General features: G+C 39.7%; 1 protein-coding gene across 7 annotated transcripts in view; it reads right to left on the reverse strand.

The window, feature by feature from the left end:
- Positions 1-1101: 1101 nt before the first annotated feature.
- The window catches only part of LOC136438846 (TOX high mobility group box family member 3-like), an 84315-nt gene continuing 68305 nt past the window's right edge, over positions 1102-17111 (reverse strand). For 6 of the 7 annotated variants that reach the window (XM_066433852.1, XM_066433850.1, XM_066433846.1 and 3 more), the window contains 8 exons: positions 9005-9188; positions 7886-8127; positions 7280-7408; positions 6577-6744; positions 5940-6125; positions 5146-5337; positions 4598-4731; positions 1102-3938 (listed from right to left, as the gene is read on the reverse strand). In XM_066433852.1, the coding sequence (XP_066289949.1) occupies positions 3878-3938; positions 4598-4731; positions 5146-5337; positions 5940-6125; positions 6577-6744; positions 7280-7408; positions 7886-8127; positions 9005-9188 (1296 nt within the window). In that variant the 3' untranslated portion in view covers positions 1102-3877. The remainder of the gene's footprint in view (positions 3939-4597; positions 4732-5145; positions 5338-5939; positions 6126-6576; positions 6745-7279; positions 7409-7885; positions 8128-9004; positions 9189-17111) is intronic. The other variant, XM_066433847.1, reaches the window with a different exon arrangement.

The raw sequence follows: 17111 nt of genomic DNA on the forward strand, positions 1-17111 counted from the left end.
AGAGGGGTGCCAGAACAAAGGGGTGCCAGAACACAGGGGTGTCGGAACTTAGGGGTGTCGGAACTTATGGCTCTCGGGACATGAGGCTGTCGGAACAAATTAAAGGGGTGTCGGAATATGGTACTCTAGGCAGATCTTTCTGACCGTATCCAACTGGCAAAGGGAGTTTTGGTTTTGATGGCGACGAAAACTCCCTTTGCCAGTTGGATACGGTCTTTATAGCCACCAAAAGATCTGCTTGGAGATTAGAACAGACAAGGGGGGTTTGGGAACATAGGGGTGTCGGAATATACATGTAGGGATGTCGGAGCACTGTCGTCTCCAGCAGACGTCTTGCGTTTTTTTGCAGCATTTCAGAAGTTTGTTTCTTCTGCTAGTATTACCAGAGTTCTGTCTATCCATCTATCTATTTTATCTATTTATTCAGATTTTCCACATTTGTTTAAGATATCAGCCCAGATATGCGACCAGAGTGCGACCACACAGCGGTTACAGGATCCCAAGCAGATATGGGGCCTCAAGCAGATACGGTCCCCAAGCAGAATTTGGCCCCGATAAGTTGCAAAAATCGCCGTGGGGAAGCCTGCAACGGAGGCTAATTGACTCACTCCGGGAAGGACCCCTATACTTTTCGCCTTGAAAGTGGTGTGGGTTCATTAGCGTGTGTGGCTCCCCTCAAACACGGGACCTCCGGCTTTACGTCCCATCTGAGAGGACGTCCCTAACCGAATCTAGGTACGCATCTTTTATTTATCCGAGCCCAGTCACTTTGAGGAAAGTGTTTTCCCAAGGGCACAACCCTGGGGCCTGCCAGCCATGCCACACCCCACCTCCAAGCATGTTGGTATCGGCTTGTATGTTACCGCCTTGTTATCAGAAAGTTAGTCTCTACCAGACTAACTACGCCGGCTATATGGAGAATATTTGCCAGGGTTTCATTTGCAGGCTCCGTTACGCGGGCTAAATGTGATCTTCACCGTGGACTGGTTCTACTGGCTAATCATTCCCTTTTCTGCCCAATTCTACGATCCATACGCCCGTGGGAGGGCCTGGTGGAGGCTATCAGAAAGTTACGACAAAGAGACAGAGAAGCTGAGAAGGTATGATCACATTTGACAGCTTTATTGCCTTCATTGACACGTTACAAATACAAGAACTTCCCCTCGCAAGCAAATAAAAAAAAATCAGAGATTCCTCATTAAAAATAAACAGGAACCGACTTAAATACAAGGGGCGCCGAACGCGTATGTCGTGTCTATACCATAACGATACATTTCAGTCACAGGTCGCAAAGTCCGATCACACTTTTTACATCCATCTAGATATAGGGCTCAAACTGGTATAACCAGTCAACCGCATTTCTACATGTACAAAAATTACTTCTATTATTATACCAACGTCGTCATTGTCGTGGATTTTACGACATCTACTATATTGAGGTCACATATAAAGATTGGACAGCCAGTGCGCAACTATCAACATTGAACTGTGGAGATTGGTTCGGACGAAAATATCGGACAACATTTCTGTATCAAACCGAAGAATCAGAATGGCTCACATTCATCTTATAGTTTTACATTCTACAAATTTTACAAGTCGGAACGTTTCCGACTGGCATGACAATGACTCCATACAATGTCTATCAGTAGGCACGGACAATTCTTACGTTATCGGGTCTGAGCTGTGTTAGCGCTGTCAAAGCAATGGGAGGAAAATCACTCGAACCTATAATGATGGGCATTAGTGGAATATATAAAATCACAATGGACTAGGATATAATAGAAATGTTAAGTTAGAAATGAGTCGGATGCATATAAGAGTGACTTAAAGATGACACATCTTGGTACAGCATTTCGTCACTAGCTGAGACATTCATCCAGAATGGTTCTGTCAAGAAATTTACATTTCATATCTACACTTCAATACTCGTCTTAAATTAAAGATTCCTTCCCTATCTTGTGAACCATCATATCTATCTTTTCAATAGGAAAAAAAATTCCACTGTCTGCGTAACCAAACCTCGGAGGTAACCACAGGAGGAACTTCAAAAGAGGGCTCAGAATAGTGTTGTAAGAAATTAAAAAAAAGGAGAATCCCTACCTACAACTCTAATTCTGTAAGGTCCGTAATTGTATCAGAAGAATACGGAGTACTTTTACCTGTAAATTTCATGTAGGACTTCTCTCAATCCAATGGTAACACCTTTAGCTTCTGTAAAGTCATCTTAAAAATTTACGATTCTTTAAACGCCAATCGTATTTGCATATCATTCTGATGCAGATTTGTGCAAAAGTTCAGATTCAAATTTGTACACAAAAAGCAAAATTATTTGAATTAACTCCAAGCAAAGACATCCATTTGCGTGACCATTTTGAGCCCTGAATTGACTAGTTTTGCCAAACAGCATTTCTATACAATATGCAGTACTTGTACCATGATGATAAAAAAAGTACAAATATACAAAATGGGAAAAAAATCATCGCAATAGCAAAATATCTACACTTTTCGGGTAACTTTTCAAGTCAATAGATTTCCTGAATAAAAAAACATAAGTCTTAATATGTATGTTGGATCTTGTTGCAGAGAAGACTTATTCCACTTTTACATTTCTCCATTCCATTTGGCATGATTATGACAGTCATTCAAGGCATTAGATCATTACAAACTTTCTCAAATACAATGTATAATTACAGCCAAAACAATAGAAGGCCAGACCATTTTTATTACACTTACTTTTTCACAGCAATTTTTATGCCGATCTATGATATTTTCAATATACATGTAGAAACAATACAATATTGTTTTCCCAATATTGTACCTCTCTGTATTTCTATTATGCAAAACCATCTTTTATGAGTCACATAATGATTTGAAACTGTAAAAAAAAAGCACAATTAGCTTTTCAAACCATACATGTACATACTGTATGTTTCCTCATGTGCTTTCTAGCCATAGATACAAAGTGTTAGGAACAGAAGTGGACTGGCCATATATATTGGAATACATTTTAGGGAAGCAATGACTAAATAGTTGCACAACATATAGTCTGATTCTTTTCTGACTGTCATTTGTCACAAAATATATAATCGACAATGGATGTCACAGTTTACAACAATCATATTACTGTAGCCAGTTATCAAAGACTATCTCAAGCTTGAGCCATCTAAGTATTGCCCTTCAATACAGAGGAACAAGTTAATTGTAAAGACTTTGTACAGCATTTTACACATGGAAAATTTCAAAAGGTTTTCATGTAGGTAGATTCTGAACACTGAATTGTGGCATCAACAACATAAGGAGTGAAGACATGCAAAATCAGCTGTAATACCGGTAAAGACTGTGTTTTTTTAATGCTTACAGTCTTTAAGTATTAGATATAAGGTCTTTACAATAAGAGTCTGGGCGACTTGCACGAAATAATGATGATAATGACAACAGGAGGTGAGTGAAGCTGATATTAACCATTTTCAATATTCCAACATTTAGTTTTCACATACCCCACAACAAATATCATTTACAATCAAAACGTATACATTGTATATTGTACAGTGCTGTATCTAGAAGTCAAAAGATGCAACAGCGAATGGATACAGCAGCTTGTTACAAGCAAAGTAAAGGATTACTCTATGATGTCCTCTGAAAGAGTGGTTTTGATTGGTTGACAGCGGTCATGTGATCGTAATTAACATAACAGACATCACAACATGTTTTAAAATGCAGAGTGTTTCTGTTTGGCTGTTTCAGTACAAAATTAAGTCCTCTCTTAATCTTATAGCTCAGACAAAGTAATGATTTTTTCAGCTCTACATAAAAGAGTGATTGTGTTCCTCCTAAGTTTGATGAAAACTGTAGTAATTTCTGGGGGGAGGGAGTCTTTTCACTTGACGGAAGTAGACAACCCCTGATTTCTTGATGCCACCCAGGCAGTAAACACATCTCTGAAGCAAACAAAACAAATATGGTTAATTAAAACATTTGATACCAAAGCAACATATTCTTGAATGATTTTAATTGTGATACTACATGTACGTTAAGCGCCTTGCTACGACTCATAATGTAAGGATAACATTACTGCATACCGAAATATCATCTTATTTTTAAAATATTTTTATTCCGTCATGTTTACCCAGGGTAGCCCTACTCAGTGATAACACTGCTTCACAGAGGGGCCCTGCGTTACATAAAATAATGTACGTACAGTGATAATCTAACATTTTGCAGATAGCACTCATGATCAAATATCCATTGTTGATGACAACCAATGGATTTGTCACAAAATTACCTTCTACACTATGCTAAGATTAGAAAAAAAATTTCTAAACTGTGCTAGATATACACAATACAAGGTATTCATAGTAAAATAAAACAAAGTTATTGGGTTCGATTTAAAAAAACAAACATTTTGATAATAGCCTTCTTGTTACCTGGAGTGACTGACGACGCACTTGTTGCTGCAGCACCCATTGTCCCAGTCAGGACTCTCAAATGTGAATATCGCTAAACTAATTTTGATGAGAAGTAAAGAAAGGACCATAACATAGACTCTTTGACCCTTCTGATCCTACGATAGAGGCCTTTAACAAGTTATGATTATTACCTGCAGTGACTGACGACGCACTCGTTGCTGCAGTACTCGTTGTCCCAGTCAGGACTCTCGATGGCAAGGTTCTCGCAGCCCTGCCGCAGACACTGCTGTCTCGACATGTGCATCTGGGTCTGAAGGGGCGCCATCTAGAGACAAAACAGTGAAGTGCACCTTTACTATAAAGAGACTATCATTTCTCTGACACAAAGACAGTTACATGCATGTCATTGAATCCTCCTACAACATAACAGTTACTTAAATCACACTTTTGCTGACTGTCAATAATTCATGCCTAATCTCCAAGCAGATGAGTCAGTTGGGGTTATCTATTTTTTTGCAGCCTATTCTGTGTCATACGTCTATCTCTGTTGGTTGGAGCTTTCTTGGGGCAACCCTTCCGTGTAAGAGACGCCGGGATCTTGACGCAGGCCACTTGACCCAACGTTGAGGAGACCTTATCAAGTATCAAGTAAGTAATACAATGAATACATTTACCAGTATCTCAAATGCAATTGAAAAATGACCAACTACAGATTCTACTACATGTACAAAGAGCGTACCTGTGTGTACGCGGGATGAGAGTGTGGGGGGGACTGCTGCATGATGTGTCTCGGCGGAGACGTTCTCACGACAGTGGTGTTGGCCGGCGGAGACATGTTGGGTTTGGGCGCGATGTTTCTCAGCGCCGAGTGAGACAGGGAGATGTTGTTCTGCTTCTTGCTCTCCTCGGACTCTGCCTGGTCCACCGCAGCCTGGAAAAATTTCAGAATGGTTAGATCCAATGTACTGTTAACAATCAGATGTGTAGAGGAGGTTACGCCCATATGTTCTGACACCCCTATGTCCCTGTATGTTCCGACGCCCCTTTGTTTCAACACTTGCCTATGTCCTGATACCCCTATGTTCCAAAGCCCCTATGTTCTAACAGCCCTATACTCTGTCACCCTATGTTCTGACACCCCTATATTTTCCAACACCCATGTTCTGATGCCCCTATATATGTCCTGACACCCCTATATTTTCCGACCCTGATGTTCTGACGCCCCTATATCTGTTCTGACACCCCTATATTTTCTGACACCCCTATGTTCTGACACCCTTATGTTCCGACACCCCTATGTTTGGGCACCCCTATGTTCCAACACCCCTATGTTTTGATTTACTGTTATAATGACTTATAATTAAAAGTAATCTAAAATTAATAAAGATACATACATTAGATAAATATTACAAACCTTACAATACTGACTTTTAAAATGTATGACACTCGTCTAAATGCCTCTTTGGGGCACTAACACTTTGTCGTTGAGTCCCCCCAAACCTGAGCCTGCGATAACAAGAGCTACAATCTCACCAGACTGACCTGCGAGACGAGGCTCGCTCTGTAAGCAGCCAGCTGTTTCAGGTACTCCTTCTTAGCTGCTTCCGTCTTCTTCTTGTAGACCTGCTTCTGTTCCTCTCCAAGACTGTCCCACATCGAAGCTACGATCTTAGACACCTCGCCAAACGTCGCGTTTGGGTTCTGACCCTTGATGGCAGCCTGTCGGGATAAAAAAACCCCGCTTAACACCCAAAATACTTCATCTCAATTTGACACCAAATCTACAAAGGGTTTTAATATTTTTCCAACAAAGAATAACACTACACAACTCATGAATTCTACACAACTCAGAAGCACACTCTTCAATTGCATTGTTTCAAAAGCAACAATGATTTTTTACAAAGATTAGATTGATTTGAATTGAATTGAGTTGAGTTGAAACTACTACTGTCTGGAAGTTTTATGAATACTAATCAATCCTAACTCTCAGACTAGATATTGTATAAGGAAAGAAGGATCGAATGAAAGGATGAATCAGTGAGTGACTGGATGGATGAGTGGAATGAAGGAATTAACAATTAACGTGGACAATAGAACAAATGAATAAATTAATAAATTAATCAATGAATGAACCAAAGAATAAAAAGCACAATATGTACAATGTACATACCTGTGTATCTCTAAAGAAAAGGGCGTAGGCTGACACCGGTTTCTGTGGCTCGTTGGGGTCCTTCTTCCTTCTCTTCTTGGGTGTTCTCTTCTTGGGCGCTGGCGCAGCGGGCGTCGGCTCCTGTGTCGCTGCTGCCGCCGCTGCTCTCTTCAGACCCTGCGCTAGAAACTGGACACACGGGATACAGTGTTAACTTTTTCATTGCCATCCGTGGGTGAGTATCATCAATTATCAAGTGTACTGACTAGAGTGCAAGCCAGGTGGGGAAGTGTTAAGCAAGAAGTGTACTCATATCTATCTAGTACATGTAGTTTTCGTTGGTTTAAGCAGTTGGAATGCTTGTTAACATTACCTGTTTGTTTGTTTTTTGTTTGTTTGTTTGTGTCTGTAGCAGTTGCACTTAAAGCATTATCCAACTGTTTATCACATATTCTGTAACTGACAGGAATGAGATACAATGATTTCATTACAATTGCACTAAAGTCTACACTTAACCTTACCAGTACTACCTCACACAAATGACTGTCCATGTCAAATTTTCTCGTAATATGCACACAGCCATTTTGTTCGGAAATGTTTGCTATGATCCTTGTTGAATTCACAGAAAAAGTTACAATACATTAAAGTTACATTTTAATATAAAATGCAAGAGTTTCTACTCTTAGATGTTGATCCTTGTGATGACAAAAAATGTCTTTATTACCTTTAGTGGCACGTTATCATCGCTTTCGTCCTGACCGTCTCCTGAGTTCGGGGACCCCGATGGTGACGTGGACTTTGACCCGGGGGATGGCGCCCCCAACCCAAATGACGAGCCCTGGTCTAGACCCAGCTGCAGAGGAAAGTGATATCTCAATGAAGGTTAGACATCCAGGTAATAAAATGTCACTGACAAAAAGTAGTGGATACTACTTGAAACGTCTGACTGTTTCCAAAATCATATCCAGTTGCTTGAGTAACTGCTATTTAGTGAAACTAATATCAAGCTGAGTTCCACTGATCGAGAAGACAGATGATATGATTGTACAGTTTTTACAGGTTTATTGTACCGGATGAATTCCCCAGCTCTTTTCAACAAACGCAATGAACAAACTATTGCTTGGACTATATATGGCTTAGCATCTAGTCCTAAGGACCGCAACCCTTTCCGGTAGCGTGCAGGATGGGTGTCAGCGACACAGCTGGGATAGAACTCACGACTTCTAGTTCCGGAGGCAAAGCTGCTAACAAAGAAATGGACTTGATACCTTATGTTGGGTTTTGCCCAGTATATTACATAATAAGATATAAGACTATGCTCGATACCTACCTGCTCGCTCAATGTTGATTGGCTAATCGTGGTCAGTGGAGAGTTCCCGTATGCCGATTGGCTGCTGGAGGTCATGTGACCCATGTGGTCGGAGTTGAATGTTGATTGGCTGGAGGAAGAGGCCTGGTCGAAGGCCATGTCCATGGGGGAGTGTCTGGTTGTCATGGATACCACGGAGCTGTCAGGCACGTGTGTGGACCCCATGCAGGTGGCCGGGAAGGATCGGGACGTGGTGTTCATGCCTGGATAAACAACACGCGCAAAGGGCAATCAGAGACGGCAGACTTCGCCCCCTTACCCATGCTGCTTGGTGACCCTTCCAGTGCCATAAACAAATGTCATAAAAGAAGGTTAAAGGGGTTGACAGTCTATAATGAGTGTTTATAGACTGAGTCGTAACACACCGGGTCCAGTTTTGTGCAAGCCGCCTAAGACCAGACTGTAAGGTTTGATCCACTCACACCGGAATGGCCCCTGTCGTACTCTTTTCAATAAGTGTGATGGGTTCTTTACATATCATCATCATCATCATCATCAATACAGCATGTCAGTGAATACGACTGAGGCGGATGTCCCAGACCAAAGCTAGATACTCATTTTCAACTGTCGAGTGAGGAAATTTGTGTTAAGTGTCTTTCCCAAAGGTTCAACATTGGGTGGGGTCTGCTGGGGATTCGAACCCAGAACCTTTACTTAAGATACATTATGTAAATCTACATGTAAATTAGGGCCCAGTCACATTCATACAATTACAAACTGAGGGAATTCTTGGGAAAGTCCTGCATGTATCGTGCAAAATTTGCCTGTCTTGTTACCTAAAAGACTGTCTATTAAAGATCCTTGTCATAGGATGGATCTGCCACAGCGACCAATGACAAATAAGACCACACTGTCAAGAACCATTGGAAGGGTGTTAAAGTTTATCATACCTATACAGTATCAGTAGAATACATAATCACGACAAGGAGGGGAAGACAAGAGAAACACTTTCTAGTTGGTAAATGTAACACTCTATGTTATACATTTTGTACTCTATGATGTCTTAAGATTGATTTGCTGGATGGTGCTTTATGTACAGTTATATAATTTTGACTAATAAAAAAAAAAACTTTATCATACCTTCTTCCATGTGCAGCGCGTCAGCGAGTGTGATGGGCGGGATGTCCAGGTTCTGAGGAGGGAACTGCGGCGTGGGCTCGTTGTAGGTCCTGACCGTCCCGACCATGTCGGACTCGCACGCCGGCGGCGGCGTGATGGGCGGGATCTGGAACTCTTCATCGCCGAAACTCGGCGTGTGGAATGTCTGGAGCAAAAAGAGAGAAGAGAAACTGATTAAGAAAAACATTCATTTCGATGACGTTTGATTTCTAAGTACCATTCTCTGTATAACAGTTACTAATTAAGTATCAATGAACCATCTTGAAGTGTTTAAACTATGACATGTCAATACTACCTTCAATAAGTTTGAAAACTGCATACTAGTATTTCATAATTTGAACCTTGGCGAATGTAATGTCTGGAGCAAAAAAAGAGAAACGGATTGAGAAAAACATTCGTTTTTGCTGATAAATACATTAAATTTTGATACCTTTGAATCTGCTAAGCGAGGGAAGACCTCAACGGAATAGGACCGCTGTGGTCAAAAAGAAAACTATGGGAGCTAAGGAAGCACGCACTAAACAGGATGCAGTGGAGAGAGTTGAAGAAAGACTGATTGCAGCTGCAGGGTGTCCAGACCACTGCAGCAGCAGAGCACAGTGTACTACTACCACTGATACATTTTATAACAATTCTGTTAATCAATTAAGGGTTAATGACCCTCCCTAAAGCGTTTACGGTGAAATAATGCCTGGCCAGTGAGCTATGAAAGACAAATAAACCACTGAGTGAGCGAAGCGAGGGATTCATCCACACAGCCTGGCTATATGATGCTGCTGAATAAATGACACTAATAGTCAGACACTTGTAACTGTCAAGCCTATTCAGAACTGGCTTCAAACCTTATTGTAGATACTAAACCAGTATGGAAATAATCTTTATTGGAAACTATTCCCCAGTTAGCATTTTACTTATTTCCCAAACATATAACATCGTATACCTTCCATCCCACAATGAAATTCATAAATTTTACCTCTCCCAAAGGAAAATAAAAGATTACTTCACATGACATCTTGAACAAATCAGAGAATATTTCGTGGCACAAGAATATAAAAAGAAGTGACAGAGGAAAAGAAAACAATTTCAGAACGTGACAATCTATTTGGAAAAACTGGACCCAAACTAAAGAGTCACTGCAGTCCCGTAGACCACTTTGAAAATCATAATTAAACGTGTCCCGACCCACTTCAAATGTAATGTCCCCTTGCCAATGTAATGGCCCTCTTTTATGTACGTTTCGCACTTTGACATTCAGACTCCCTTTTACAGCAAACCCCACCCCCTTCACAGCGGTTTAACATCCAGGTCATGTACATGTACAATAACAAAAATATCTTATTTCATAAAGCGACCCGCCATATGGCAACAATATGGCAATCGCAGGAGAATATTGCCTTTTCGGCCATAAATGTAGAACGTTATCCCTAAAGTATGTCTCTACGCTCCACTTGGTCCATTTAGGAGACTCACAACCCTTCAGGGTCACATCCAAACGGCTCTTTATAGTAGAAAGTGAAAGATATGTTTAAATGGCATTATTTCATGTTGCACATAGTGACTATATCCCCGGGCAATATGGTCCGAGAGTGTTATACGGCTTTCCGGACACACTGCCAAATATAGTTGCTTGTTCCAACGGTAAAACGTCCGTCGTAAAAAACGTTGAAGCTATATCGAGAGGTCAATTCTCTCTTGTCCTTCTATCTAGAACAAGTCTGTCATCCTTTCAAAGAATGAAAGAAAAAAAATCTTGCCTTGGCAACACAAACGCTTTATCTTTTATGATTCAACTCACCAAACAGTTACATACAATGTAATTGATCTTAATTGCTTGCATAATGTTTGTCTCTGGTATACTCAACATTGTGTGTGCAAGGAGATTTCGGTATGGACTGTAATGCACGAGTACATAAAAATTAGGGCGGACTAAATGCCTTGTCGTGGAATAATGGTAACAAATCGTAGTGATCCCGGCTGTTCTTTATAGAGCCACAACCCGCAAGTCTGGCTTTAATGAGCCTAAGGTGGGGTAATCCGAACGAGATATCATCGCAGAGCGAAGGTTCGGGAGAGCCCGAGTAGATCAGAACACAGCACCCCGCTTAAATCATACATTCTTCAAAACAGCAATATGGACGTGTTATAGGTCCCTCGTGGACGCCAACTCAGAGTTACAAGGCAATATTCCCAATCTCATTTTGCCATATTCCTACTGTTCATTATTAATATCTCACCCAGGGGAGGGAGACATTCGTCTTCAAAGAACCCATTTGATGCGATTCTGCTTCAACTTCTGCTCCATAAAGTTTGGTGTTATTTCACCCGGGCCGCTTGTTATTTTAGACTTACACAGTGTCTAACTTAGTTCTCAGTGAGGTGTTTACCAGGAAGTAATGACAACCGTGAAGAGAAATACCAGGCCGTAAAATGTTTTCGTAAATGGGCGTCGTAAATAACCCGTTCCAATCATTTTGGTAATATGACATTTGAATCAAGTAATTTAATTTCGGATGACAGTTTGACGTGTGGCGTGTCACATTTCGCACGACAAGCGCCACAAATCACGTCCACTCTTTTATAGGTTATGTCTTATTAAACTTTTATGCGGAGCAAACTTTTACCGGAGTCGTTCACAAGCATCATTTTTTTGTAGAGTAGTTCCCTTTATGATGAGTACAGCCCTTAAAACTGAGGATAACTCATTTCCGTTTCGGTGGGGTTGTACAAAACCCAGGTTTCCCTTAAAACCGCCTCATCAAATTACCGACATCCAACAAAGTGATGGAAAATAACAGGCACCATTTGGCCAATTGAACAGGAATTTAATAAGCCAATAAGAACACGTAATTAGATTGCAAAACAAGCAACAAAGTGGGCTGCTTGGCTACATAAAAACACCATAATGAGCTGCGCACAGTTTTCAAGGTGAAAACAAGAACGTTCGAGTCTCCTCAATATCACCGGACAAAATTTCCCATCAGCGTAGAGGAATGGTATATAACGACCTCTCCCACGTCTGATTTTAGCAGCGACAAATACAAATCACCACTCAGCCACAAAGGAAAACGGGCGGGATTACGATCTAAGGAACTACCCAGCGAGGAGATTATCTGGGAAATTGAACTCAAAATGGAAAGGAAAAATAATCAAATCCTTATCATTACTCATTATTATACAATGAGTGCTATCATTTTATACAGGGTTTTTACCCCTGGAGGGAGTTTCGGAGATGTTTGGCCGTTCTTTTCCGGTGCTCACAGACTCGAAATAAAACCAGCGTGATAATAGACCACATCTTGATAGCTGTCACGGTCGTATTTTCTTTGACTAACCCAAATTTGCAGAATTTACCGGCTTAATGGTTCAGGTGCTATTCACAGTATCGTTTGTAATTATTTCTCTTAATGTCGCTGAATTATCTTTCTAATTCCAACTAATTAATTTGTTCACTCAAATTCATAAGATCAAACTTATGATGGATTTTGATATCAAGGCTGCTTGTAAAACAGGCACAATGATATCCAAGAGCTTGTTTTGCTTTTACCAAATAAAAGGTTTTGTTAGTAAGGAACACCTTCATTAGACTAACTATGTGAATCATAATTTTGGATAATTATCAATATTATGAGTACTATCTATCATGATTGCTATATAATGGTATGTATAAGTAGTTCAATACACAATGATAATCATTAGTAATTGCGGTCAATCTTTTGGACAAAATCTCTGAACAGCACCACCCGACTGAGCTTTAATGAAACAGCCCTTATCATTCTGGCCCCAGTACAAGTGGATAATGGAAGGTCCCCTGAAAGAGCTGATGCTATATACATGTACTTGATAGGCCTTCCCTTGGCTAAGACTGAGCCTAGCCGAACATCTGTATTTTGCCAAGTAGAAGCACTTACCACTAATCCCAAAGCAATCTGTTTCGTAAGCAACGAAGGTATCATTTTACGAGCGTCGCAACCTTTCGAATGTTTACATTAGACAGTTTCTCTGTTGCGAAGTGTAAGATTATGTACAAATCCTGGGTCAACTTTGACAAAATTTGAATTACTATTTGGATTTTAGTGAAACAGCGATCCGTTTCGTAAGCAGTGAAGGTATCAACATTTGCATTATTTCAAAATGTTTGCCCAAGCAAGATTATAATATTATGGTATACAAATCCTAGGTCGCCATTGACGAAATTCAAAACTAGTTACCGGCACTGGCGCTAGTTATAGTCTGACCCGCGTCCATCACGCCTCACAAATAGGACACTGATCGCTCGTGATTTACTACTTCTAGCCCTAGAAAATTGGAGTGCTTCCATTCATCATATGGTCATAATGCAGCAATACATTATAGACGCACAAACATGTATATTTTTCTGACAAAGGTTGCGTGGAGAAAGAGAGAGCCCCCAAATTTGTCCGGTGTGTTACAGATGTATTTGGCCATGTAGGTATTTATTACCTATCCCTACTCCATCATCCAGTTCTTAATAGGGATGCAATTATTCGCCCCCATCTGTCAAATCTAAATGGCAGTTCATTATAGGATCCCAACAGTCCATCCCATAACCCTCCTAAAAGGGCAGCCCTAATAAAAATCACTGCCCGGCTCCGGATTTTACTGTCGCCTCGCAATATGGTTCCCGTCACCATAACTCCTCGTTTTTCTTCTTCTTGCTTTAACGGTAACGTCGCGAGATACTCCGTTATTGTCGTAGCGGCTCAATGGAATGTCAGGACAAATTTTGTTCATGAGCTAGGATCAAATACAAGCGCTATATATAGAGCGGTTTTATGACATGAGTTTTGCATGTTGCACTACGTTTAAACGACTTTTCCAAGGGCAAGGTGTCCTGAGATGGCTTGCTCAGAATGCAAATGGGAACTTATGTATCTTTATGGTCTCTTACTATATAGTGCTTTTTGCCATTTCTCTAACACTCCGAGAAACTGAAGGACCATACAGGGAATATTTCGGCTTGAGGAACATTATGGTAATTTATTTTCTATTTTCAGTCTGAGATTTGAAATAAAAAGAAGACTGAAGGAGATTGGTAAGAATAACCCAAGACTAGCATCAATTATATTCTATTACCAAATCCAATTTCACCTTGCCTGTATAATGCACTCCTGACATTGAAATCATTCATGACTGAACTAAAACCTAAAAATAGGAACAGTAGACAGGGCTCTAAAAGGGGATAGAATATGCAATTTCATATCGCTGTATGAATTGTACATTGATGAATATAATATCGTAGTCCTAAAATTACCATGTTACAAACTGCTAACAATTACTGTTGTACATTAATTAGTTCCCAAATCTTGACAGTCTACCTGTATGTGACCTTTTGTGATAAATTGCAGTCTACGGTTGTTTAAAATTTCTTTTACAAAACCCTCAATTGTTCGTCTTGCACATCAAAGAAAAGGATTCCTTTCATTGGCTTTAATCAATGTCTTTATTTTACTCTTAATATCATTATATTGACACAGTGAATGCAAAAACAGTTCGAACCATGGCAGTTTTTCCTTCCATTTAGAGAAAAAATAGTTCTCAGCTTGGCCTATATATTTACCATTAACTCATTTGATGTCCATTTTGAATGACCGACTTTGACACGAGAATTCGGCAATCAATCTTTCAATTACATTAAGTGCTATGATTCAGCCTGGGCCATCTGTTATATGTGTGGTGGGTGTAAAATGCAAATAGAAGTGAAAGTAACCAAATATGAGATCAACACTTTTATCACTTAACGTAATTGAATACTCCAACACATGTAAACAACCCTTTTTAGTCATTTCAGGAGATATTATCCAGAGAAACAAATTTATGACAGGTTTTTTGTCTTGTTTGTGTGGTACACGAATAATCGTCAAGTAATATTAGCAGAAGAAACAATAATTGATTATGAATATGTTGTAACTGTGCTTTTCAATGTGATAAAATAGTAAAACCAAACATATTTGACATTCAACAAAAAAGGAAAATGATCCTTTTTGTATCCTGATTTGCTATGACTGTTTTATATCCAGATTTGTTATGATTTTGTAAGGGCTCCCTTGGAAATCAGTCACTCAGTTAACTGAAGGGACCACCCTAAAGATCTATTGATAAATAAATATTTCATAGACAAAATGCAAAAAAGTAATTTGTCCTTTTCAACAAATTTTAAAGCTTTGAAAAACCAAGTGTCGCTTTTGAGCGTCCTTATTTGTGAGTCCCATAATGCAGCAGCTTTCCACGCGGGACGTTAACCCACAAAGTTTCGTGAATATCTGGATGGGCCATTTTTTACAATTATGCAGCAACGTCAAACCGAGTATGAAAACACATTTGTCCGGCTTAGCGGACAACTCCTTTCTATTATACGATATGCACAATGTGCTTTTATCTACTGTTGTGAGCGCTTTGATGAATGGCGTAAGAAATCACTTTGATGTCGTGCCAATCGGGATGGAAACAGCAAGGTCAATAGATTTCAGCTCGAGTTATCTCGCATTAGCAAAAAATCCCGCGTAGGATATGGAAAATAACTTCCAGTCATATCCATAGATGATATATAAGTGTGTTATGATTCAATCCAGCCGTCGAATTCGTTCATTTGTACAACCTGCAATAACCTCAGTCTGCAAGTAATACTAGGTGATTCTATAACAGAACAAAATGTCATACATGAAAACAGGTGGCTTTTGGGGCAAGCTACATTATCTAGCATTAAAGCAGGACTGGGAGAAATCTATCTGTGTCTGTCTGACTTTCAGAAAGGTTTCTAATTACACAAGTTACAACATTGTGAAGGTCATGAGATTTACTGACAACAAAGGTCATACTACTACTAGACAAAATCTGATTTGATTGACCCTCTCGGAAATTACACGTTACATAAAGTCTGTGATATTGAATCTCTCCATGGATGCAAGCTTTTAAAATCAAATATAGAAATGTCACGAGCCTTATATTACTTATATAACTGTCCTCCTCTAAAGGTCTTTTTCTAAAATTACACACTGGCTTTACTTAAGCCAACAATTATCTGTGATGGCTGGTTGCGAGAATATGAGTGCTTTCAAACTGCCTCTGCTAAAATAGAAGTACTGAAGTTCAAGGGCAATATCAGATCTAGAGGACAGAACAGAATTACTTGTCCTATTTGCTCTCTACCTTTGATCTAAGAATGATTGAACTGTTCAATATTCAAATACATTGAATGCCTAATCATTAATCTATATTCAAAGACGAAGAAAACCATATAAATGGCAATTGATGTTTAAACCATACTCTTTCTGTTTTTCTATTTTTGCATTGACATTTTTCGACCATTGACAATGTTGTCACTGAGATCATTATCTGCACGCAAATTGCTCAAACAGAGTTGTTCGCACTGACTGTGTTTTCTTCAATTACCGCCACAGTGTTTCAAGCGCAGCATTTTATTTTATGTTGGGCTTCACGTCACCAACACCTGATCTTCTTAATTGCCAACATGCATTGAAAACTCTGTATTTAAGTCAATCACGTTGGCGAAATGATACATTTGAAATTTCAGACAGGCGCCAGCATTGACACTAAAGTCAGTGGTTTATGAAGGACGTTGGAGGTCCTATTCTCATTAATAATAAAAGCTCGCAGTAACTTTGCTGCTGTGAAAGGCTAATGCACTTTTAGCTTTCAGACGTCTGTTACTATAGAATACACCATCATTTACAGCATCATTAATGGCATTGGCCTGCTGTTGAAGGTGTCTCAATATAAGGACTTTGCACACATCTGTACTCATCCCCTTATTACAATTATTACATCAAGACAGTGCAGCTAAGAAAAAAACTAAACTTGGCATGAAAAGTTTGGAAACTTAAATCAGATCAACCATTTCTCCCTAAGGCTTCTTACTTTAACAACAGTTACTGTAACGTATAGAATTATGTACATGTACCTGGAAAGCCTGTTCATTAGCCTTCACAATGACACCAAATTGTCATGATCCTTCATTTACAAGTTAAACACCAGCTGGGCTGCCTATGCAACTGATCATGAGTCTCATGAGCCACAAGACAAAAGTATC

Source organism: Branchiostoma lanceolatum, chromosome 7 (assembly GCF_035083965.1).
Source record: "Branchiostoma lanceolatum isolate klBraLanc5 chromosome 7, klBraLanc5.hap2, whole genome shotgun sequence".
In the NCBI taxonomy this organism is placed as follows: domain Eukaryota; kingdom Metazoa; phylum Chordata; class Leptocardii; order Amphioxiformes; family Branchiostomatidae; genus Branchiostoma; species Branchiostoma lanceolatum.